Here is a 26,752-nt window from a genome sequence, read left to right on the forward strand (position 1 = left end):
AGTATTTGAAAAGTCGATGTCCCAGAACTCCTGCATGATTCAGGGTGTAACCTGAAGGTCTCTAACCTGAGGCTCAAAGCAGGGCCAACTCAGGTGCCACCAGGCTGCTCAGGACTTTATCGAGATTAATCTTAAAAACCTAGGACTGCACGACTTCCCCAGGCAACCTGTTCCAGTGCTTGACTGTTCTAGTGGTAAAAGATTTTCCCTATATCTAGATAAAATGGCTCAATTTGTTATTTTTCTGGAAATACTCAGGAATAATGCATTTTCTGCTACTTGATATTTTGTGATTCAGACAAATAATTGTTTATTGATACTCAATTCTCTGCTTATTTACAATGCTGTGCTCTGGGTAGGGAAAAAAGAATTTAGTCTTATTTTTGATTGTCCTATTTTTCTTGTCCTGTCAAAGCTATACTAGTCCTTATTTGTTTATGTCATTTAACTGCTAGAAAAAAGTATGTGATAAACTTCCCTCTGCAGCTTAGTAATTATTCCGGCCTACAGTGCAATATTTTATTGGCTTTATGCAAAAGCAAGTTCTAAAAGTAATGAGCTGCAGTCCATTGTTTTGGCTCAGATCACCACAGCTGAAAGGTCAGGATTCTATTTATTCTATTCTAGACACCTTTGCTTATTTACTGTATGTTTGTGATATTGTGAGTTTCTCACCTAGTACCTGGTTACACATTAAATTCTGTATTTAGGCAAAAACATAAAGGAACAACTGGAAGTATTGAGACTTCTAATGGCCACAAAGATGTACAAAGCAGTTTAACAATCTTGTTTGGTACAGCTCCCATAATGCAGCCCCTCTTCAAAGAGCCTTCGTGAAAGAGTTACAGACTTCAGAGAATGCCAAAATAAGGCCTGGCTTTAACTAAACAACTTAAACATACTTGGTTCCATAAGTGCTTTTATTAAGATGTACTTTTGCAATAACCTGAAGGAGGAGCATGAACATGAAAAGTGGATTAACAGTCAGGACTGACTCCCACCCTCAGTTTTGAAAATCTATGCAAAGGGGGTTTTGATTGCTCTTATGCTGTTTTCCTTTCTAACACTGTCCATATTTAAATTGCTTTAGCTGCATTATGTATTCCAAATACATGGACTCACTGAAACTTTTAATAACTTTAAAATAATTAAAATGCCTCTGTGAAAGAGTTAGAGACTTCAGAGAATGCCATCAAAATAAGGCCTGCCTTTAACTAAACAACTTAAACATACTTGGTTCCATAAGTGCTTTTATTAAGATGTACTTTTGCAATAACCTGAAGGAGGAGCATGAACATGAAAAGTGGATTAACAGTCAGGACTGACTCCCACCCTCAGTTTTGAAAATCTATGCAAAGGGGGTTTTGATTGCTCTTATGCTGTTTTCCTTTCTAACACTGTCCATATTTAAATTGCTTTAGCTGCATTATGTATTCCAAATACATGGACTCACTGAAACTTTTAATAACTTTAAAATAATTAAAATGCCTCTGTAGATACCATTTTTACTTTCCTCTCTTACTTATCTTTGTAGTAAGAGAGGAAGTGCAAATATTGATACCTCTTTCCATCATCTGACTTAAATGTAAAATGACATCATAATTTTCATTAACTATATTTTTCATTTTCTTCAGCAAATGATTATGCCTTAAGTTCTTTTATTCACTAAGAAGCCTGAATGCAACTGTGTGAGATTTTTTATTTAGCCAAACAGAAAAAAAAACTCAGAAGATCTTTCCGTTTTGGAAACCAAAGGTAACCTTTTGTGCTTTTAACAACAACATTGTTTGTTAGGTCCGGTGGTTCTGGTATTTCTTTAAATTTTTTTCCTGCAATTTGTTAGAAATATCTGGTAAAATAACTCTGCCATCATTGATCATACCTGACCCATTTAGCTGGGACCAGCCCAGAGGGATCTGTCAGAGGCCAGAGTTGCCCTGCAGAGCCATGACCCCACCTGATTTCATGGGAAGGTGAGCTGGTACTGGAGCACAGGTGAGGACATGCAGGGGGGCATGAATTCACTGAAAGAGTGATGGCAAGAAACAGAGAATTTTGACCATAATTTTGCTTTCTTAACTGGGAAGAGATCTATGTTTTTGAAGAATTTGGTTCTGCTGTGCTCCTGGATATTAATGTGAGATTTCTCTTGTGCAGTGTGATAAAATTTGTGCTTGCGAACTGATTTGAAACTGTTTGTATGGTTAGTGAACAAAAGTAATTTCAGATGACATAATAATTTCATTTACAAGCTGACAGAATTGTATCTGAAATGAATATAAGTGATTAAAAAATATATGAAAACCATATTTTTGTATCCCAGGTGCCACAAGAGTTGCTAACTTACAGTTCTAATAATAATTCCCAAGAAATAATGTTATTGTGATTTCTTTATGTAATCTGGCATTCACATCTTTTTTATCATTGCATCTGTCAAAGATGTTTTACACTATGGGGGATTGAAAGATAAATGCCAACAAATGCCCCCATATCTTATGAAAAATTGTTAAGTGGTTAAATCTATAAATTCATTACTGTATAAGATAAAATAAATCTTCATTCATGATAGAAAATGTCAGAGGAATCAGTTCTAAAATTCAAAGTTTCATGAACAAAAATATAACTGAATAGTTGTAAATGGAAGATTACTGATCTCCCAAATTCCTTTTGTCTGTGTGAATACCTAAACTGGCTATACAGTGTATAGTTTCCTCCTTTATTTCGGTAATCTTTTCTAGTTTTCTGTTTTCACTAAAGCATGTACACATGCATTTAACTAAAGTAACTTTTTTTTCCCATTTGTTATGCACAATCACACAACTCCTACTTTGTTCCAATCTAACTTACTGATCTAATCATGTGTTGTGTAATGATCCATCCCATTTTGTCCAGGCACATTTATAGCAATGTATGAATTTAATGTTGCTTTCCTTAAGAATGCTGTTAATGTGAGCCATCATGTTCTGGGTGCCCTGCATCTTGGGTTTGGTTTTTTTTTTTTTGGAACAGAAAGCAGAAAGGAACCACTTCAGGTTGTTTACTACTAGGAAGTATTACAGAGAAAAGTGGTTTCTTACTGTAAATTTAATCATTCTTCGTTAATAAGTTTGTTACTGCTCTAAAAATCCAAAGTACCACACAGGTAAGGAGTTATGCAGTTCATTAGTTTAATGTCACTGAATTAGATGTTCTCAGTTCCTGAGATGGAGGAGCCCATTACTAGAGAAAACCAAGTCTGTGTGTGAAAGAGAACTGCTTTGGCAGCAGTGCCAATATTCCTCCACCTGCCTGAAGAGGCACAAGTGCTGTGCTCAGGAGCTGAGCTGAGCTGCTCACCCACTTGCCACACACATCAGTGTCTGTTCTGCCTACTCTGTCTTATGTAGAGGTAAATAAACAACTGAAGCTGTGTCCAAAACCACAGGGGTACCTTTATAAAATAATCAACCACCATTTATGTTTAGCTGTTAGTGTTTCACTCGGTGTTTTCAAGAGCATTTGTTATGAATACAATGAAGAAATAATGTTCTATTGTCCAAAACACAGTGTATGAAGTGTCTGAGCCCTTCTCTTTGCTGCTGTGCCTTTCTGCACCTACTGCTAAATTGCAGCTTTTTAGGGAGGAGACAAGTAGTGTCTGAAAAACACTCTTGTCTGCTGGATTGCTTCCCAGTGCTGTTTGCTCAGCATGGAGCGCCACGGATCAGGGTTGTAAAATGCTGTCAGCCCTCCTGTTGACCCGTGTTTTTATGCCAGATCATTTAAGACAGAAGCTGATGTAGGCAGGAAAGGTAAAGTTAAAAACAGGGGAAAGTCCAGTGCCTCTTCAAGAAAAGAAACCCCTTCAGTTGTTGGTTAGGAGGCAGCGTAATCAGCTGGAAAAGGCAGCAGTGATCCTATGGAACACTGTGATTCTGTTGCTGTAGAGGAAAAGGGGTTGTTTCCTGTTGCCAGGTCTGGGAATGATGGTTTTCAGGGTAAAAGTGAAGCCAAGAGTTTTGCTGAGGAGACAAATCAGTAAGTGCTGCAGCTGAGTCAGAAAATGTGTGTTGGTCTGGGGAGAAACATCAGTAAAATGTGCCTTATGGTTCAGGAGAGGAGTGAAGGTTGTTCCAGTGTGGTGAGATCTATGATGCCATGAACTACTGCTGCAAGCTGCTGCTTTTGCAGAAGTGAGAAATGTTTTTTCTGGCTGGTCTGTGCGTGATATGGGATGTCTGAGTCAGAGTTCATGGCTTTGTGCACTGCCTAGTAAATGTACCATGACAAAGTGTCAGATTAGGATTTAACTAATTTTGCTTTTCATGTGATCCAAGTGCTCCTTGTCCATATTTTTATTGACATTTCTGGTTTTGAAAATGAACTCTTCTTTTTTCTTTATTTAATTTCTGTGATATTATACCTTTTTTTAAATTGGTTTGGTTAATCCAGTTTGGCCTGGTAAAACTCCTGTGTACTCTCGTGTACTACTCATTTAACACAATCTAAGTGTATCCTCATTTTGTGGTGTTGTAAGCAATAATTGTGCTGAAAGTCTACTAGAAGAATGTTTGGAGTTTTAACAGACACAATTATTGTGTCATATAATTCACAGCCATAAGAGCAGTCCAGTTTTAAGGGGCAATGCAAAATTAATCATTCCTCTCCATGTCTTCCACAGAAAATAGCTGATGTTTTGTGGTTTTGCTACGTGTCACACATTGCCTGTTTCAACAACAGCAGATGATGAGGCACTGACCCCAAGCCCTTATCAAAGTAAAATTTCCAAGCTGAAGTTGTATCAGAGCTGGTTTACATGTGGAAAAAATATAGTATATAAAAAATATAGCACTGTAGAAAAAGTTATCTCACAGAAGATACTAGGAAACCATTTATCTGCTTATCCATCACAGGTGACTTGTGGGGTGAAAGCAAGGCTGTGGCACTTGGGAACCATTACTTGCAGTATGAAGAAATGAAGCAACAGCTAAAAGAATAAGTACAGAAGATAAATGTGCATTTATTGTCTTCATTAAGTGAATAAATCCTGCTTATAAGTGCCATGAGCTTCCTCTGTACAGAGTTGTGCATCTCCACAGAAAACACAGTGTGGATTTAATAGAAAGGTTTTGCTGTTGACTTTGAGGGAAGGCTTGGAAAATACTCATTTCAACAGAGCTATGCTTGCTTACTCCCTTTGAGGACCTGTCCCTCTTATTTTAATTAAAAAGCAGCAGACAAAATCTGATCATACAGAGTCTTCTCTGTACCAACCCCAAAGTTAAAATGAATTCTTTGTGCTCAGTGTAAAACTGAATTTAGCAACCATGTCATGGAACCAGACCTTCTGCAGCATGCTCTGAAAGGCAGTGTTATGGGAAAAGCAAAGGAAGCAATTGCAACATTCACTTTTCCTTATTATTGCCAGAACCATACCAGAAATGTTTTAGGGAGCAACATTTAATTAAACTGTTATCAACTTTGGGGTATTTCATAATCTCACCCTTGGCATTGTCTTTTTATTAGGAAAAGGCTTAAGTCACTATGAAATATAATGAAGGGCCGTGGGGAGGGCTCGCACACCACAAAGCTGCTAATCCATTGGAGACTTGTGTGGGAAGTGAGCATTTTTCAACAGCAATGCAGAGCTTTGAAGGTTATCAGGACCTTTTATCTGCTAGTCAGCTTTCTCTGAACTTGAAGCTCTATCTGTGTCAAGTACATCTCAGCAAATACCCACTGAGCTTTAGGTGGAAAGACTAATGTATTTCTGCTTTTCCTCAAATATTTTAGATCCTTTTAGCTGTTTATTTGCTTTATGTAGCATGTGGGAGCCTGAGTGAGAGTCCAGGACATTAAGCACAATACGTGTTCAATGCTCCTGAGAGTTTATAGTGCAAAGTCTTAGGTGTTGTTCAGACAGTGTGGGTTTGACACTGCAAATATAGAGATACATATCTGTCTTGACCTCAAACTAAAATAAAAGATGCAGACTGATCCAGTAGTAGCAGGAGTGCAATATTTTCCTCTCAGGTTTGTTGTTTTTGAGTAAGCATCTGATCAACTGGGAGCAAGCACAGTGCCTGCACTTCACTTTCATATTTTATTTCCTATCATTAATTCTTTTTATTCAAGATGGAAGTCTTAGCCATAACTGGGAACAAGGTGTCTGAGAAAATACTGACTTTGACATTTGTACTCAGTCTTTTTTTAAGCCTTGCAAAGAGTAAGGAGAACAGTTTGCTTTGTGAAGGAAGAAATAAACCCCAGGAGCATCTGAGAAGATATAATTATTTGAAAGGAAGTTAATAAGTAATTTTGTAAAAGGTCTTTTGGCTGATTTTGGAGTTTCTGCTGCTGAATAGAGCTCCTTTGGTTTGAATCTTGCCATTCCTAACCACACACTCCCAGTGATCACTCTGGGAGCTGCCACCTCAGTGTTTAGTTAAACTTGCTCATGTCAGGCACTTTAATACAGCTTTAAGTGACAGCAGTATTGGCTGTCCCCAGCCTCATTTACTGGTGAATAATCATGTCATGCAAAGTCCATTACTGCTGTTCTGCATCCGTGCTGCTGAGCTTGCCTGTCACTAGCAGCTAACAAAGAAGCACAACATAAATTAGCCACTTAATTTAATCCAAAATGCAGCTGGAGCATTCATTAGGCTCCTTGAAAAATCTCATCTTAACTGTCAAAGCTAAATACTTTCACCAGTTGTTGCTTGTTTGTTTTTTCTTAGCAGTAAAAAGTTCTGGAGCTTTGACTGAAGTTTTACATCTTAATTTTTTGGGAGGAGTGGTAGGCTTGTTTGCTTTAAATTTTTTTTACTGAAGATGTAGTGTTCCATTGTGGTACAATAATTTACATAAATACCAGTTCTGACTTTCTAACTGTTGTCACTGTGCCTTCCACAGAGCTTTAAATATTGTGGTCTTTATCAAATGCATTGTTGGTAGGATTGGTGTAGATAGCATCTGCCAAGGCTTACTGAAAAGTTCCAAAAACCAGAGAGTGCACATCTTTAATTTGTTAGTTGGCTTGAGCCATTTCCCCACATCAGAGGTACTAAAATCTGCCATTCAATGGAGCTAACAGAGAACAGTTCACCCTGGCTGTGATTGGGACACTCACTGTGTCTAGGTTGCTCCTACCATTAGCAGCAGTTGAGTAAAATTTCAGAGAACATAATTAACTTTTTTTTGTGTGTGTGTTTTCTGTTTATAACCTCAAATCCTCGCTTCCTCTGTTGCATTCTCTAATGCCCAGTTAGCTGTTAGAAGAAAAATCAGTGATTTGTGTTTAAAGTACCAGAAGTGGGCTAATCAGATGCCACTGCTCATGCCACCAGAATGATGTCTTAATTGGAGCTGACTGGGGAATGTCTTAACTGAAGTCCTCAGTATAAAGCAGTGCTCCCCAAGTCATGGCTGAATTTTGGCTGCTCGTCAGCTGAGTTCCTCCTGAGTCTGTTCAGGGGGAGTAGCAGCAGGATGATGGCAATCACTTGTCTTGTGTCATTTATCCCTGGGATTCTCCATTGAGGAATTAATCATGTGCCATTAATTTTTTCACCTGCATGGGGACTAAACCAAGTCCTGGACTTGGCAGCTACAAAATCTGTTGCAGGTGAAGAAAATTCACTCTGGCAGACTTTGAGACAGAGTGAATTTTACTTCTGTTGGTACAACTGAAGTCAATTCAGTCCTTCCTTCAGTCAAATATTTTGACACAATCCGAGTTAATCAACCTCCTCTTCAAAAAATATTGAAAAGGTCATACAAATTAATATCCAATTGGGAAAAGGGATTTGCATTAAAAAAAAAAAAAACAGGAAGGAGATGCATATCTTATCTGAGTGCAGTAACTGTTAAGTTAAAAATAATTAGGATATGAGACAGCAAGTATCTCCACATATATGTAGAGAGCAATTTTCAGTAAAATATATGCACTAAGGTTTTACCCTCTTTTCAGTTAATATAGAGGTAGGGATTGGGAGCTCACTTTTTTTTTTCAATTAACAGAGAGAACAGTTACTTGATACAATTCAAGTGGTTTACCATGCATTGCAGGTAAACCTGGTAAATTGATTATCTGCATTTCCCAAATAATTTCACTTGATTATTAGTGATAATTGCTGCTCATTAGTGAAAAAAGTTTAATCAATGTGTTAACATCACAGAAATAGCAACAAAAAGCCAAATGTTCCCAGTGTAGCATTTGTTCTCCTCACCTGGCACTTCACTTAGATAGCTCTGTGTTTTATTGCATGGTGAGAATTTCTACACTTTAGGCTAAAAAAATAATTTTATAGTACTTTTATTTTACACTGCTATAATTTTCTAAAATCTTTCTTTCAGTGCTGTGTTTTTCTCTGGAGAGGAAAATTTTTTGGAGCATGTAAGACTATTCAGTGGTTCAGACAGAAATTCTAAGGCATTATTTTACGTATATATAAATATATTTGTATAAATTCGTTTAATAGTGATGTTTATAGTTTCCCATAGACATGAAATATTTCAGTAAAGAAGGTTTAACAGGGTACAGTTTGGCTGAGGAGGAAAAATTTGTTTGGATTGGATTTATTTAGACTTTTTCCCTCTTTCTCTGCAGCTTCTATGAGCTGCTGAATAGCAGAGCTATTGCTGGCATTTGGCTATTTGATTAACATACAAAGGTTTTTGCCTCATTTCATTTCTGAATATTTTTGAATATGTAAAACCCCTTGTATTTCCTTCTGTTTAAAAAAAAAAAAAAAGTTGTTTGCATTTGATTGCATTGCTGAATCTCTAATTTTAGGGTATGAAAAGAGTAGTTTGTGCCTGTTAGGGGGGAGCAGATGGTTTTGTTTCTTGTCTTTGAAGAGATCTTATGAGATTACAGAGTTCTTCAGCCAGTAGGTTTTCACTGGAATCATACTACAAACAAGGCTAGGGACCATATTTTGGTAGTGAATAAACCTATATAATAAATAAAAGTTATCATTGGTAGGAAATAAAGCAAATTCTAACCTCAAAAAAGTTTCTGAGCTATGTTGACTTCATAGGTCCTAAAAGGTCCTTGTCCTGGGATGACTTTTATATCAAAATGATCCAGCAAATCAAGCAAAACTATTTAATTGAATCCTTCAATGCAAAGCTAAAAATATTTTCTATAAGCTTCAGAATTAACCCGTATATTAGAAGTTATTGCAGTTGTTCATTAATTCCTTTTTTAAAAGACAGTAGGTTAATACACAGAAACCAGAGGTTTGAATCAAAAATAAATATACATAGCTTCAAAACTATGAGGGGCTTTTAATGTTTCCTTAAAAGCAGCATCTCTGTGGTCTAATAGGAAAGATTATTGTAAAAGATGTTTATAATGGAATAATTATAATTAGTTGTTATAAGACATAAGCATGCTATTTTTCTGTACAGATAAAAAAGCAGATATGGTTATTAGAAATCTGGTCAGACATTTGGCAATTTTAACACTAGGCAAAGCTCTCATTTGGAAAGGTTGAAATAAAGTTCATACAGTACTTCAAAATAAATCATTGCATTATTCCAGAGGCCTGCATTTTCATCTGGAGAGCAGTAATAAAAGCAAGTAGTCTTTTTGTTTTGTGAGCTAGGCAGATAGGACATCTTCAGATAAGACAATTTAGAAGGCATTAAAAGTCAGATTATATCCTCCTGGATACCCACAAAGCTTAGTTTTGTTGATGCTTTGCCTTCAAGGGTATTTGTAATTTAGGAGAGAAACAGGAGTAATGTTAAAGAAGCAGAGTAAGGTACAGTGGGGTGTAATGCTGGACCAGTGCATGCCTTGAGCACTGATGTGTACATCAGCTGCTTGATCCATGTTTGGGGATTTATTTAGAAAAAGAAGGAGCTGCATTTTTTATTTTCGAAGAGAGATGCTTGGCATCATCATTTATTTTGTTTCTGCTAAACCTGAGAGGCTTTCAGGTAGTAAAATATTTTGTTCCCCTGGAAAAGCCCAGTGACTTTTTGGACCACTGACGTTCCCCAGGAAATGCACTGCTTGGTTTGATTGTACTAGGGATGAGCTTTCTTCCTGGCTACTTCCTTCAGCACCTAAACTTGCTCTAATTATTGGTCATGGAATATTGCCAGAGGAGATTTAGCTCACAGGAACAGGGGCACTTGAGAAAGACTGCCTGACAGAGGCGTGTGTGTCTGCATAAAAACCTGACAATGCCTACTGCAGAAATCCTGGAGTTTAGCCCATGTTGGGTAGCTCCCGTCAGTCCTTAAGACAAAGTAATGGTTGTCCATTTTGTGTGCATGTTGTTCAGCTTCTCTTCTTTGATAGCAGCACTGAAGTTCACTGAAGTTGCAAACATGCATGCAGAAGTCTGTTGCATTTCAGCACTGTAAAAAGTGGCCAGCATGTATGTGGGAAGCACTGAGCAATCAAGTCTTCTCCATTTCTTCAAATCCTTCCTTCTTATCTTTAATCATTTCATCCCTCTCCCTAGCTAATTCCCTGATGTACAGGAATGCTTATATGTGTCTTCTTAATTGGAATCTGAAAATGTTTATTCTTAGGCTTTGGAAGTGTAATTTAAAAGAAAAAAAAAAAAAGGCAGCAGACCCAAATGTCTCTAGACAGATATTTAAACTTTGAGACTTCCTTTATCTCAGATGTTTCTGCTCCATTATTCATGGGAGAGGGCTTTATATCACTTGTACCTAGCCAGCCACAAACTTGTTCTGTGAATTTCAACCCATTTCATATTAAAGATTAATTAACAAGATCTGAATTTTCTTTAACCATTGTGGGAGCTTTGGGGAAAAGCTGCCACAAACTTGTTCTGTCAATTTCAACCCATTTCATATTAAAGATAATTAACAAGATCTGAATTTTCTTTAACCATTGTGGGAGCTTTGGGGAAAATCCTAGCATGTGTTTGCAATTGCAGCACTAGACCACACAAACTTAAACAAGATAGTTGAGGTAGCAATAGGATTCAGAAGGATTTACACAGGCTTTCAAAACACCCTGATGGGAGGATGATTTCACTGCTCTATTTCCTTTCCCAAGCACTCTGAAAAAGTTACCTGGTACTGAGCCAAACACCAAGCTAGAAAGTGTAAAAGGGTAAGGTTTGATCCAGGGTAAATTTTGATCTTGTATCTGGAGAGTGTTTCACATGTCTTTGTGCTATTGGATGTTAGTTGTAAAGGTTTGCAAATGAATTTTTCAGGGATTCCTTCAGAAGCATTTCCAGAGTTCCTTTTCTGCTTCTGTGTTGTGACTGTTCTCTGCCTGGTAGGGAAATGATGATAGCCTTCACTGGAGTTTGTTTAGCTTTTATCCACTGAATGAAAGTTAAGGACTCTATTGAAAAATCGCTGTATCTTTCTCAACTACTTAAAGCTTTTTTTTTTTTTTTCTTTGAGAAGGACTTCAGTGAGAAGAATCAGCCATTAACTCCTCTCCATGCAGGTCACAGAACTTTTGGAGTAAACTGTTCTCAGTTTCATAAAATTATTCTACTAAAAATAATTGGGGTTCTTTTCAACAATTTGGCCCCGGTTACCATAAATAGGTCTTGGATATCTTTTTTTAAGCATTCATACTGGTCTTTATTTAAAAAATGCGCTAAATCTTGTGGTAAGCTACAAATGTACTGCAAGAGTTACCCCTAAAGTATTGCCTTATGGTTTTGAATCCACTGAAGCAAAAATGCACACTTTAACACAGTCACTTACTGAAGGTCAGCATCCCATAAATTGCTTCAATGACTGGATGAATTTGGAGAAATCCCCAGCATTTGATGGAGATGTCAGTGCTGGTTCTCTCTGTAAATTCAACTAACACAGGTCAGAAATCATTGCAGGACATAGTTTGGTTCATAAAGTTGTACAACTTTAGGCTGATTTCAGAATATCTGGAGTATGATGCTGTTTTTGTCAAAAAGTTAAAAACAAACAAAAAGGTTTAGGAGAGGAATGATTTAGTACATAATTCCGTTGTGAGACAGATAACAGTAAAACATGGAGCAGGAAACAGGTGGGCATAGAAACACCATGTATTCAGAGGGTATCCTGGACAGCATTTCTGATTCCTTGCAAAATGTCTGGTTAGAGGATTAACAAGCCTCTGCCTGGGAAAATATGTCCTTCAGGCAAATAGTGCAGTTGCATTTGTGAAAATACTCTTGGTGAGCTGAAATCTGTTGTTTCCCAACAGGCGTGATCCATGAAGGCTTTGCCTATTGGAACACATGTGTGGGAGTTGATTCTCGTCTGTATTTTATAAGATCTAATTCTGCATTATTGGAACATTTGATCTTCCTTGTGCCAGTCAAGAGTACCTGGAAATTGATTTTTGGTTCAATAAGAGCCATTTGAGAAAAAATGTAAGAGGAGAGCTCACAGCTGAATGACAGTTCTTGTGTTTCTACTCTGTTATGACTCTTAAATTTTCTTGTATATTGCAACGTGGAGCAGAATAAGTCCCACTGTTTCTAGCAATTCTTGATTTACTTTGTGCAAGACTCCTCACAGGTGGATTTCACAGATTAATCATAAAAAATCACTTCTTAAGTGTTTCAAATTCAAAAATTAGTGTAAACAAGTTGGAAATAATTTAAGATTTAATAAAAGCTGCAAGTGAGAAGAATTGTGAGTTGAGGAATGTCAGTCTGAAAGGTTCTTGAACAGGGTTCCCATACTATTAACATAGTATAAACACATACATATTTCTGATATATATCACTTACATAAAAAAAAATTGGTTTAGAGGAAAAGATCTCTCAGCTGAGACTGCATGTCTCATTTATTGCTAGCACCTGAGGAATCTGTAAATCTTTAACTTAGGAACATATTATTAAGTTCATTTATCTTAGTTCACAGCTACCACTTTTGCATATCACCTCTGCATGCTCTGACAATATTGTTAAAAATGAAATTGATGGTAGCGATATATAGGCAACTTGAAGAATCATGTTGTTTTCTGATTGTTTCTTGGAGTTGATATAAGATGTATACCCCTAGGATGATGAATAGAAAGGGGTCATCTGAAGGAATCTCCTCTCTGGTCCTGCTCAGAGAGGCAAAACAGATAGGAGCTGTCAAAGAGGATTTATGAAGAGCAACGTGGAATTGCAATATGTTTCCTTTGGCTTTTGCTTTCCTTTTCTTTTTTGACAGCAAAGAAAAACCTCAAAGACAGTTAAGATGTTCAGAGATTTTACCTAAATGCTTTCTTGATAATTTTGCAAACTGGATTTTTCCTGAATTGATGACATAACTATCTAAAGCTATATCCAGCAGGAAAACATGAAGGTAACTCATTTTAAAATGAGTAACTTCAGATGTAGGGGAGAGAACAACGCCTTAGAGCCAGAGGCACCGGGTTGGCCAGCAGGGAAGCCTTTTGGTGTGGAATTTCAGTTGCAACCATAAAGACATCTCCATGAACTCTCACATGTTGTCCACAGCTTGGGCCTGGAAGCAGCACGTTCTGCTCAGTCTGTTCTTCTTTCCCCTGTTGCTTCCAGGGCAGTGAGCAGCTGCTGCCTCCTGCCTCACCGCCAGCCTGCCCTTGGTCTCTCAGTGCTACCCGAGCTCTTCAAAATGTGTCTCACCCAGGCAGGAGAGAAAATGGGTCGCAGGCAAGCCCAAGTAGGCCAAGTTATTGCCGTTCAGCTGCTTTTGTTTTAGTTGTTCTCTTCAGCCTCTTCAAGTCTGCTTATTCTTTTCACTAAGCTGTACTCAGAGCTGTGGTGTTTCAGCAGTGTTTGTAAAAGGCGCAGGACCTCTAGCTATGAGCTGTCCATCATGACTGCCACAGAAAGTAAAGTGTTTTTAAAAGATGTGAGGCTGAGGGATGCAGAAAGGGCTGTTGTGTAAAGCATGAGTCAGAAAACACTTGGCCATTACTGCTTGGCGAAGTGAGCTTTGTGCTAAAACGTTGTGATGAACCAGATGTAGTGCTGGCTTCTGGCACAGTATTTCCATTTGCAGTTTTTTAGACAAAAGTCATGACTAGAAATGTTACAAAGCACATCAGAAGCTGCCCTGTGCTGTTGGAATCACTATTGTGTATGACAGCTTCTGGCTTGTGAGACCCACCCAGGCAGTCTGTGGAGAAATGTTTATTACTGGTGCCACCAGACAGGCTTTTGTTGAAAAGGTTTGACATTGGTGTAATCTGTCCTTCAGCTTGCCATATAGTGGCTGTGTAAAGCTGCTCCCTTTCATGCAGTCAGAAAATAATTCAGGAGCTCCACAGTCAACTGGTTGAGTGCCAAAAGCCTCCAGTGATTGTCCTGCTCTGCTCTGCCCTGGTGTGATGTGTGCAGATTTGGGCAACACAGTCTGAGAGAGACATAAAACTGTTGGAGAGTGTCCAAAGGAGAATAGTGAATAAAGGGCCTTGAGAGGAAGCTGTGTGAGGAGAGGCTGAGGTGCCTTGGTCAGCTCAGCCTGGAGAGGAGGAGGCTGAGGGGAGACCTCACTGCAGTCACAGCTTCCTCCTGAGGGGAAGAGGAGGGGCAGGCACTGATCTCTGCTCTGTGCTGACACTGACAGGAGCCAAGGGAGCGGCCTGCAGTTGTGTCACAGGAGGTTTATTTTGGATATCAGGAGAAGGTTCTTCACCCAGAGTGTAATTGGAACTGGAACAAGCTCACCAGGGCAGTGGTCACAGCTCCAAGGCTGGCTGAGTTCAAGAAGCATTTGGAGAATGCTTTCAGGCACTTGGTGTGAGCCTTGGGGCTGCTCTGTGCAGGGCCAGGAGATGGACTCAGTGATCCTTGTGGGTCCTTTGCAGCTCAGGATGTTCTGTGATTCCAGGAATGGACACGACAAGGGCTCACTGGGCCGCCTGGCCCACCACCCAGCTGTCCTCATGGAGGTTCTTCCTCACACCCAGTGGGAAACTTGTCTCAATTATTGTCTTGCTTTTTCTTTCTGCCCTGCACTGCTGGCTTCATCTTCTCAGTAACCTCCTCAGGGTCAGAGATAATTTGTTGGGTTTTTTTGTTTTGTGTTGTGGGAGGGGTTGTTTTTTGTTTTTTAATTTATTTTATTTTTAAGTCACTTTTAGCTTTAAAGTCATGTGTGTCATTCTGAAAATACTTTTCCTATTGCTATGTTTAATTTCTTATTATTCTGCAGATTTTTAAGAAATTTTGTTACACTCTATGGTTTTGTATAACCATGCATCCTTTTGATGTGGCAAGTTTATGGATTTTTTCATTCTTGAAAAAAAATTTGAAATCTAAAATTTATTAGTAAAAATTAGTAAAAAACGTGTATTTTTAGTAAAGGAGAGAGTGGCCAAAGTTTGTGTTCTCCTGAAGGATAGTACAAGGTTTACATAGCTTGTAGATATACCTGCTTGCCTTTACACATGTGTTTGTATCTCTTTGAACTGCAATTTGCACATGTTTAAAATCCACCAAAATACATTAATACAGAGAGATTGGAGTAGATACTGGGTTTCATATATATCAGTTGAGAGGGCAGGAAGAGGAGTACAAGAATGAGTAATTCTTGTGTTCTCAGGCACTGTAAGAGCGTTCTTTTAACTGGGAGCACAGTTAGGGTGCATTATTGATGTCATGCAATATGCCAGTTGCTAAAGATTGAAACGCCCTCCTTCAGTCCTTGTGAGGCACAGGGCTGTGCTGAGGCTCACAGACAGCAGTCCCAGCAGTCACACACCCAGACAAGCTGGCGTCTGAGCAGCTCAGCTCTGGCAGCTGCTGCCAGCCTGCAGCCACTGCCAAGCTCATGGAGCAGATCCTCCACGTGGGTGAGTGCTGGGAGCGCCCTGCTAGACATTCTGGGGGCTGGGGCTTCACTCTGGCACTCTTAACACTGCTGCTTGCATTAGGAGCCTCTGAGCACCTGCCATGGCTCACTGTGAGCAACTGGGTGTTATCTTTCACGCTGACAAAAAGACTGGATGGTTAAAGGAAGAGTGTAGCTGCTTACAGTCACCATATTTACTTTTCTCTCTCTGCCAGCACAGTCTGGTTTTCCTTCTGATCATTTGTCCACCTAGTCTTGAGTGCTGTAATCCTCGTGGTGAGCAAACGTGCACTTTCTGTGCTGGGGACATGAGTGAAGGGGAGGTTTTGTGACAAGGTGAGGGACAGAGCACACCAAGCCACATCTCTGTCTCAAAGTTCCACTGGGTCATGGAGTAGGCAGGGAAAATCAGCAGAAGTGCATAAAGGTATCCAGTCCTTCAATCCTGCACATAGCTGGGAGCTGTGAGTGGAGGTGGCTTCAAGGGGAGCGCAGACTGGCGCTCTGCTCTGTGTGAAGGACACTCTGTCAGTCTCTCTCCTTTTGTCACATCCATCCCTGAGTGCTGGCTTGTGGGAAGTTGAGGCTTGGAACAAAAAGAAGGCAATGCCTAAATACATAGTCCTGTGCCTGCAGAGTCTTGTTCAGAAACTGAAGTCCTTCAGTGGGAACACAGTGTCCCTTGTCACATCTTTCTGCATCTGACTAAGCCCTTGTCCTTACCCTCTGAGTCCTCACCCTCCAGAGCCCTCCAGGCAGAACATCACTTTTCTGTTTAGGTGTATGAAAAGCAAAATATGTTTCAAGTCATTAACAATCATCTTTTGTGGTTTTTCTGTCACTGCTCTCACCACATTTTTGTAAAAAAAAAAAAAAAAATCCATAAACGCGCCCTGGTTAAAACAGTAGCAGTCAAAAGAAATGGCACTTAATTATGATATTGCTTGACTTGCTGCAAGCTCCTGACAATGTAGCCATCAACAGTAACTGTCAAATACATTTTGGCAGCTCTGAGGTTAGCTTGAGATTTGAGTGGAATGTTCAATACCAGCAACTGAGCAAGATATTGGGAGAAATTCCAGTGACAGGGCTTTGTTGATAGGAGCAATGCAAGCTCTGAGATTAAATAAAACATCAGCTGGGAAATTAAGATGTTGTTACATTATGTGTTAGTGATGCTTAGGATCTTAGGAATAACAACCCTCATCAGCTAAGGAATTACTAAAGCAGAATTAAAGAATGCTATTGCTTTATAAAGCCATCATATTTTTATGGAATAAACTTCTCAGAAACTACCTTTATGGAGTTACGTACAAAATGATTATGTCACTTCTCCAGGGCCTACTGCACTTAATGGTCTTTGGATTGATTCTTGTGTACATGTCTATATCCTAAAGGAACCTTGACAAACTACAGTAACTCATGCAGGAGGTTTGTGTCTAAATATCCTTCCCTATGGTTCCTCCAGGTGCCACCCAAAGCATGGCTGAACAAGGGCCTCAGGAGAGCTGGAGAGCTCAGCTCAGCATGGATTTTGCAGAAATGGAAGGTCACAGTGCAAGAAGAATAAAGGCAGAATGGAAGTTTCATTTTAGAAGATTTTTCATACTGATGGTGGGGGAAAAATTCGTTAGCAAAGACATTTTAAAAGTGCAGAACTGTGTGTGGTTATAAGATTTAGAATGAAAAATAAGGACAAGTAGGAAAGGTAACAGACTCAGAAGATGTAGAGGAGTGCCAAAAAGCAGCCAAAAATTAAGATAGGAAAAAGCAGTGAGTCATCATTCTGGAGCAGGATACTACACCATTTCACACACACACACTTCAGGCTGTTACAGAGAGTTGTGGAGCTCACATGTTCTGTCAGAGCGAGCAAGAGAACCAGCTGGAGGCAATCCTGTGCTGTGATGATTCTGCTTCAGCAGGGAGGTTGGACCAGGTGACCCCTCCAGTGATTCCTTCCAGCCTTACCAGTTCCATGTATAATACTTTCTGTGGGAAATCTATGGTTTGAAGGGTCTCTAGGACCTGGCAAATAATTGCTATCCTTCAAGAATGGATGTGGAAACCTAAGCACTGGGAAAAAAAACTTCACCAAAAACAAAATCCTTCTGGAAAAAATGTTACTTAGTTAAAAAACAAATCACCATATGGTTGTAATATTTTTCAATCTTTAATCTTTTGTTCTTTATGCTTTGAAGTTTTTTGCATACCTAAGACATGTAGTAGAAGTTGGAGATGCTTGGAGCTGTGATTTGCAGTAAGCAAAAGTGACATAAAGACTTGATGGTAGAGCAAGTAGATGAAGTTTCAGATTTTAACTTGGAGATGTCAGTACCTAGCACTCACATGGGTTTTACTGTAAGTTCAGCAGTGTCATGCACTACTTAGCAACAACTGCAACATCAGGTGTTGCCAACATAACTCTCACACTTTTGAATCCAAAATGCAGCACTGTACCAGGTAGCAGGAAGAAAACTAACTCTGCCCCAGCCAAAACCAGTGGCTATTAGTTTTAGCTATTGGTTCAGTACTGAGGCAATAGCAGGCAAGGGTGCCATAAAGAGGCTTTGCGCCACCTAAATGTGCGGAGCACTGAAGAGGCTTAGAAACCCTCCTGCTGTTCCACTGGAATTTTCTTTCAGTGTGCTTTTGCAGTTGGTTTCTTTGGTATTACCCCATTGCCATTCCTTTTCCGGTGACTGATGGGTCACTGCTGCTGGTGCTGTCCATGGTGGATCCTTCCTGCCCCCCTCATTCCCTGTGCTAGGAGAAGCACTCACACAGCACTGACATCAGGCTTCTCTCTTGAGCAAAAGCACACGCAGAGAGGGGAGACTGGATTCCAAAGTCTCTTCCCCCTGGAAGAATAAGGGGGGAAGTTGTCCTGCCTCATTGTGCTGTAAAGGTTTGGCAGTTTGTATTCACTGGTGTCTAATTCCTCTTGCTGTCCTCAATCTCTATTTAATTTTCATTTTTGGTAAAAGGACAGAGCTTTCTGTGTTGAGAAACCAGTAGCTGCTAGGCTGCTTTTGGGGCTAAATGCTGATGGCTCATGGAGTTACAACTGAGCTGGTGTGTTTGGCTTGGTGACGAGTGTCATTTTTGGCCTGGCCCTTCTGTACTGAACCATAGATGATAAAAAACCAGAGGTGCTCTGTGGAGTGCCATCCCCCTCCATTTTAGACATGACGTGGTGATTTGGGGGGAAGGGAAAGAGTTTCTTGGAAAATGCCTGCTGCTTCCCTGCTTTTTCTCCCAAGTGCTGCTCATTGCCTTTCTCTGCTACAGCTCAGTTGCTGGGGTACCACAGCATTCAGGGCCACGTGCAGTCCCTGCTGCCCAGGAGGACCTTGCACAAATCCTGAGCTTTGTATCTCAGGTCTGCAAGCTTTCACCTGTGATTAGGGCAAGAGTTCATCTTGTTCAGGTCTAGCTGTTTGGCCTGTAATTTCACATCCTATTACTATGATACTATTTCTTCAGTGCCCTGATGCATTTTAGTAGAAATGTCCTCAACAGTGGACTAATGCAAAATAGAAATCAAATGTTTCAGATTGTTTAGGGTTGTTTTTTTCTCTCCACCAGCTATCAAATTTCTATCCTGTGAGACTTCTGCTCCTTAGGGGGCTGTTTCTTATCTTCTTATCCCTTTCACACATCAGCAAAAGTGCAGGCAGCCATCAGGCAGGAGGATTACTGCCAGAGGATCACAGTCTTAGACAGCTTTACCCTTTTATCATAAGATTTTTTCAGTGAGCTCATTGTCTAAAATATCACCATAGATATTTAGCTGTCAGCCTCTATTACCCAGATAAATTTTTTCCCTTATATCCACACTTAAAATTAAGTTTGGGGAGGGAAGAAGAATGGCCTTCATATTAATATTTCTCTTGTATTTAGAAAACTCAAGTTAAAACATATATATTCAGATTGTATCAAAAATTAATAGGCTAAAAAATAAGGTTCATATGTAATTTTAATTCTTATTAGTATGTAATAGAACTGTATTACAGGTTGGCATACTGGGTGTATTTTTGCAACAGTAGAAAGTCTTGGAGAAACTTAGAATTGCTATAATACTAAAACTGAATTGTTCAGCAAGGAAAATTAGTGCTCACACACAGAGAACTGATGAGATTTAGGGAGTGAATTTGGTTAGTGACTGACCATATCCATCTTGGAAATAAAAGGAAAATAGGTAAAGTTTGTAATAGGATTGGTTTTTCTTGTAAATTGTCAATACAAAAGCACTTGTAACAAGATTTTTTCCTAAAAGGAAAAGGTTACCTCTCATCCCTTAGCTTCCTGTGGGGCTGTTTCAAGCCTAAAATTTAATGAATATGTTGCAGTGAATGTACTTAGATGTGGCTTTGAGAGTTTGTTAGATTTGAGTTATGGAGATAGCTGGCGCAAATCCCAAGTTGCCTGCAGATAAACAGAAAAGATAGTTTCTTAGGATACTGAAGTTAAAATTAATTTACCTTCAGAATTAAGATCTTGCTGTTTAAATGTGCTAATCAAATTTTCACTTTATAACAAGTAGTACTTCCTAAGGATATTGGCACCTTCACTCCTGCTGGAATCACAGACAACCCAAGATCTCTGTAAGGTTATACATTTGTTTTTTTGATTGTTTGGGAGTTTTTGCAGATAACTCTTCAGCATTCAGCACATTTTATTTGAGGAAATTTTTTCCATTGCTTTTTGGTTGAGATTTAACCTTTCACTCAGCAACCTAAAACTGAGAGCTCAGCCTCAGAGTTACAGCACATACCTTTGCATCCCTTTTCATGGTGAGTGATTACACCTAATTCATTGCTTCATTTCTAATCTCATGCAAAACCAGTGCCAGTGTAGTATTAGTGCTGTAGAATCAAGTACTCAAAATAGGTCAGTCAGACATGTTGAACAGTCTTTCTTTCCTTTTGTCTTCTGTGTATGCAGGAAATGATCTCACCAGTGTTAAATGCCAATAGCCAAACAATGTAAATATCATGCAGTTGTAGTATGTAATGGGCTGCATCTATTTCACTTTGCATTCATTAAAATCCTTGTGCTGTAGACGTTCCACTAGGAGAAAAAAATTATTTTGTTCATCTTTGTTGCAATCAGAATTATCGAACAGCTCTTCCCAAGAAAGAATCACGGTGAAAACTGTGAAATGTTTTATGAACTTCTTCCAGCAGAAGTCAGCTTGCTTTGTTTCCAGTCTGAGATGGGAATCTGTGCAATTAACCTTGACTCTGTCCTCTCCATAAACGATAGCAGATAAAATTTCTGCTTCTGGTTTGGGGACCTAAGTGTCTTGAATCCCTTTAAAAGGGAAATTCTACCCAGACAGACCAAAGTCTTAAGGAAGAAAACTCTGTGTTTTTTTTAAAGTAGCTGAGACTTAGAAAAAACCATGATATTTTATGTGAAGTAATCCATATGCCCTTAAAGATGTTGAAACAGAGTTGTCTGGGGTGGGTTTATCTATTTCATGTATTTGCAAAGACTTCTTTAGAGGTTAATATGTTTATATTACATTTTATCATGTTAATCCCTGCAATGGAAGAGGCAGTATCCTTATGGTTACAAAAAGAACAAGGGTCTTGACTTAGTCAAGGTCAAAGAAGAAATTTGTGAACTGTGCCTTGTAGCATCTCAGCCATTTCACTCTGCCTTAGCACAAGCCACAGCATATGGCAGAGAATCTGTGCAGTAGGTTTTTGCAAGTGCAAGAACAGAGAAAACTCTTGGGAGACTGGAATGTCTGATGCTGAGGCAATCACAGATTCTGTGGAACATACAGGCTTTTTTTATTCTCTTCATGAATTAAATTTAGAATGCTGTATATAGTTCAGTACTTCTCACGCATAAATCTAGCTCTATTGAGAAACATGCTTTAACTACTCTCTTTTATCTTATGGGAATCCATAATTTATTGTAAATCTTTATATTGTGGGTGATATTTCCATGTAGTCCTCCTCCATTTTTTGTCTGTGGAACTTTGAGGCTGCTGGCTGGACAGCAAAGAGGGTTTAAGTGCCAAATGATACTCGTGAGGTTCACTTCAGAAGTGAGGTTCTGGCTCTGCAGGATATTCCACTACCATGTGGAATCGAGGTGTGGCAGGAAAGGTATGGGCAGGGCGTGGAGGGAAGTGCAAAAAGTGTGGCAGTGAGGTCACAGCAGAGATCACAGCGCCCAGTTCGCTGCCTCTGCATGGCTCAGTTTTTGCATGGGGACAAAAAACCCTCCCAAAGCCCTGCCTGCATGCTGCCTTGTAATCTGTTGAGGAAAAGCTGGCTCTGTGCACATGGAAAGCTACTGGGTTTCATGTATACCAATGAAAAGACATTTGTTTATAGCATGTTGTTACTTGCAGTAGTGCAGAGTGGGTTCTGTTAGGAGCAGGGAATGAGGAAGGTAAGGGAATGCTGGGTTTGTGCTTTTGGGGCTGGGAGTAAAAGTTTCAGCATAAAAATTAATCTGCACCTTTATTCATTCTCATGGTGGGGGTGATTTTCATCACAGAGCAAAGGTTAAGTAATGCATTTTTATGGTAAATGTCGTAATTCCTCTGTTGGCTTGGTTTGAATAGTCAGTAATTATTCTCTGTGATGCTTGTGACCATATTGAGCTTTTTATTCAAAAGCCATTGAAATAAGCACAAGGGGGAAAGTTACTATTTTTGTTTTGTTATTGTTTTGTATAGGCCACATGCACAATGCTGTTCTTCAGATTTGAAATCCCTTTCAAAGATATTTCAACTCAAAACACACAATAGAACCAGAGGATCCAGTGATTATGGCTGGTAATGATATTGTGGATTTAGGTGCTGACAAAGCCTAGCATAATCTGTTTTAATTAACTAATTTTTTTTCCTCAGTATTATGGTTATAATCATACTCAAGGACCTTGTACCAGCATTCTTCCTTTTATAATAAAGTCAAAAAGAAGAGACCAGTTTCAGTTTATGTACAATAAAAAAACCTACTATATCCTTTAGAAATAATAGCCATGAGAAAAATGTGTCCACCCTACATTTTTTAATCCTCTAAAGAAATATGTGTATACTTGGGTGGGTCTTTCCACATGGATAAAGCAAACAGGGTACAGACTGTAAATTTTAAAGAGCAAGAGAATTAAAAAACCCAAATCCCCAGGACCTGGAATATAACGTGTACCTTTTTTTTTTTTTCATAATGTACATGAAATTTAACTGTGCTGTGAGCAGTGGGTCACCAGTAGTCATTTTGTGTTTTATAATAGCAGCAAATGAGTGACATAAGCTTAGAAAACTTTGTAGCAGGTTGGAAAATAAGAAACAATCAATAGCATAACTGAGAATGGGCTCCACATGTAACAGTGCATGGGGAATTTTCTTTGGGAGCTCAGCCTTGCAACAGGCACCATGTTCTGTGTGAGTTTGTCTTGTCTTTGTGTTCTGAGAAGACCTTTCTTTCCATAATTGTTATTAAACAAATAGTCTGCACCTAAACAGTTTACTACATTAATTTTCAGCACCGTGGTTGTATTTCTCTCAGTAGAGGTTGTGTATTTTTGTAATTTGAATGCTTGGTGAAATTCACGTTCTGTAGTCTTAATCCTCCAGTGGATTATGCAGGAATGTCCATGGCAGTTTATATTTTGGTTTTTAGCAGAGATATTTTCTTGGCTGCTCATTAAATGAGGAATCCTCTCCCGAGAGTATTTATTTCAACAGACTGTAATTGAGGTGATGTACTTAGACAAGGAATATATGAATATATGTGAATAAAGAGAGACTTATCATTTCAGTCACAATTTAGTTTACCTTGGGAAGTTAGTTTCAGTATGTAAATACGTGTATGCACCAGCTGATGCAAATCCTTGAGCAAAGGAGAAGGAATTTGCAGTTCTTCTCTTTTACACGCTTTGAATTTCTCCAGGTTTCTGTTCTGTGAGGGCCCAAGTGCTTCGCAGTGCTTGGCCACAGCCATCTCCAGATTGGAGCCATTTTTGATGCTCCTTGTCTGGAGAGGATCCCAGCTGTGCTACCTGTGCTTAGCACAGTAGTGAGGTTAGATCAAGGCAATCATGAGGAGACCTTCATAGTTTGCAGAGAAAGACAGATTGCATTGCTGATAGTAAGAAGGTGAATTTTAAATAAAGCCACTGCAGAAGATTAGAGAATGGAAAATTGCTGAACTGATTATATTTAAAGATGTTAGAGACAAAAAATGGTGGAATCCAATACATAAATAAATATTTGCAGGATGTAAAAAATGAACAAAGGTGTCTAGAGAAATGGAATGTGGGTAATCAATAAGTACTTCTTTAAATATGCACTGTACAAAGTAAACAAAAAGGAAAGAAAATATTGATCAGCATGTGTTGAAGGCTGGTGACAGGGATTAATCTGACTGCACAAAAGACTTAAATCTTCACATAGTTGTTTCAGCAAGATAATATTGTCTGGTCCTGAATTGCTTTTATCTTGGAAAGGCTTATTCTGAAGCTTCTTTAACAAGGCAGTGATCACTACTCAGGACTGACAAAAGAGCACAGCTGTATTAAACTCCCAATTTCTCAAAAAGAAATAGCAAGAGAAAAAATAAAGTATTTAATGAGGACTTCTGTTGAAGAAAATAAAAATTAAGCCTAGTGCATGCATTACTTAAATCAGTTTATTTTCATGAACAGATTCTTTAATTGTTATTTATATGGAATGTTTGAGTGAAACTGCAGTTCTATGTATGGTTTACTTAGGGCTTAGGGAGTAGGTGCTGACATCATTATTCAGGCAGAACAGGTTAAGAATTGCTGAAATGAGGAATTTTTTAATGAGTGTGATTACAGCAATGTAAAAATTCAAATTTGTTAGATTTGTCTATTACTGTGGAAATGAAAGGTGAGTAACTGTGTTTGCACAATTGCTTTTAACAGCAAACGAATAAATAAAGCAAAAGACATGAAACACCAAACATTTCATTCAGTGCCAGAAAGGATTTACTGTCTAGATCCAGATTTTGTACCTCCCACTGAGGAATAGGCCTAAAGCTGTACTGGAAGCACTTTTAGTGCAATGTGAACAGGATTTCCTGTTGAATTACAATTTATCCAGTTATATTTTAGACAGGTGAAAAGTCTATTTGCTTCTGTTTTATTATTTTTAAGATAGCATTTTAGAAGTACTTCTGGAATTTCAAATTTAAATGATGGGGAAATGTCAGTAGAAGCTGAGGACATTTTCTGTTTTAGATCACTGTGGTGGTGTTTGATGAAGAAAGTAGACAAGTAATTAAAAATCAAGATTTGATACTGTAACTTTATTTTAATAGCTTACAAAATAATAACTGGGTCTTACAAGAGACAGATGCTTGTGTTTAAGATTCCAAATGTTTAGTAATAGCACTGTGATATTCATTCTTGAAAAATTATTAATTAGTACTGATTAGGGTACTGCACATAGTCTTTAGTGATTTGCCTAGATTTACCTTGGTGTTTTCATACAATATTTGTTGTGAACCTGAGAGTTACAAACTTGGAGCTGCTGCCACCTACTTGACATGTGTGCCTGGTGTTCACATCTGTGGGGGAGCCTGCACTGAGGAGCTCCAGCCTAGGAGGGAAGTGTGGGTTTGTCAGCATGCAGAGCTTGTACTGTGCTTTGATCATCCCACCTGTGGGCTTTACACCTGGAATCTGTGGATGAAAATACTGGTTTTTACATTGCATATTTGGAGAAACTGATCTTTAAAAATAGCAGTCTGTTTGGCATGTTCGCATTTTGAACTAGAAAAGCAGTTGGAAGAATAAACATAAAATATAACGCTTCAGGAGCTGTTGAATTGAATGTGTGAGTCTCCAGTTGTTTATCAGCTCCTGTCTGCTGTCATGAATGAGTGTTTTCTCTTATTTCCTTAGCTTTTTTCTTTAATTTTTTTTTACTTTCATTCTGTTTGTTTTAAAGTTATTTAGAAAAGAAAATCTGTTTTTTTTTAAACTAAACACCTATCAAAGCGATATCTGGTGCTCCATAGCAAAATAGTCACTGGGTTCCATGCAAGTTCATTGAGTTGATTTTTTACCCAGGCATGTTTTGCATAAACTTTAGGACATGGGAGTAAGGCATTGGAATCACTACTCAAATTAAAAAAAAACTCTTATATTTTTGGGGTAGGTAAAGGAGAGCTCTGATTCCTGTGGGACATTAGAAGAGCTCGGATTGTTCTTTCCTTAAGCCAGAAAAACTCCATGGTGGTAAGGGTATTTATCCCATTGATGGCAAAATCTTTGTTGAGAAAAGCTGAAAACCACCATGTAGGGCAGAGAAAAGATTAAACTGCCCTGACTGTCATTATTATGTATCTCTCAGAGTGTACTGGGGCTATTGTCTAAAAAATCCCGAGGAGGCCACAGCTGCATGAACCTTACTAGAGGAGGAGTTCAGAGAAGGGGTTCTTCCATTCTGCAGAGGAATTATCCAGCCCAGACCCCCAAGTGTCTGTCCATTATTAGTGACACCACGAGGTGCTCAGCCCCTTTTGGCAGGTGTGTGTGCTGTGCTTCCCTAACCCTGCCTTTGCTGTCCACAGAGAGCGAGGAGGTGTACCAGCGCCAGGTGCTGTCCATCGCCTGCATCGTCTTCGGCATCGTCGTGGTGGGCATGCTCTGTGCAGCCTTCTACTTCAAAACAAAGTAAGAGCCTTCCTCTGCTGTGTCTGGGGTTCAGCTGCTCTCCTTTTTACAGCGTTAGAGTTCTTCAGCTTCTCCCCTCCTTGTGAAGTTGCTGTTATCTCTGGTCTGCCTACAGCAGCTCCCCATGGCTGCACTAAGTCCTCCCCAAAACATAAACAAGAGCAATATGTGTTCTTCTTACTATTTTCTGATATCATAAAATAATAGATTGTGTCATATCCAGTTATTTTTTCTTTTTTTGACAGTAATAATTTTGTGTCATTTATCATCAGTGCAACAATCACTTTGCTCTTCTGGAAACAATAGTTTAAACATACCATCTCCTTTT

The 26,752-nt window shown here is 38.9% G+C and overlaps 1 protein-coding gene across 1 annotated transcript in view; it reads left to right on the plus strand.

Moving 5' to 3' along the window:
- NRG3 (neuregulin 3) overlaps positions 1-26,752 on the plus strand; it is a 349,526-nt gene that overhangs the window by 288,111 nt on the left and 34,663 nt on the right. The window contains exon 8 of the mRNA XM_039719599.1: positions 26,322-26,424. Coding sequence (XP_039575533.1) covers positions 26,322-26,424 — 103 coding nt within the window. The remainder of the gene's footprint in view (positions 1-26,321; positions 26,425-26,752) is intronic.

The sequence above is a fragment of the Passer montanus genome, unplaced genomic scaffold (genome assembly GCF_014805655.1).
Source record: "Passer montanus isolate IOZ18808 unplaced genomic scaffold, ASM1480565v1 scaffold42, whole genome shotgun sequence".
NCBI lineage: Eukaryota > Metazoa > Chordata > Aves > Passeriformes > Passeridae > Passer > Passer montanus.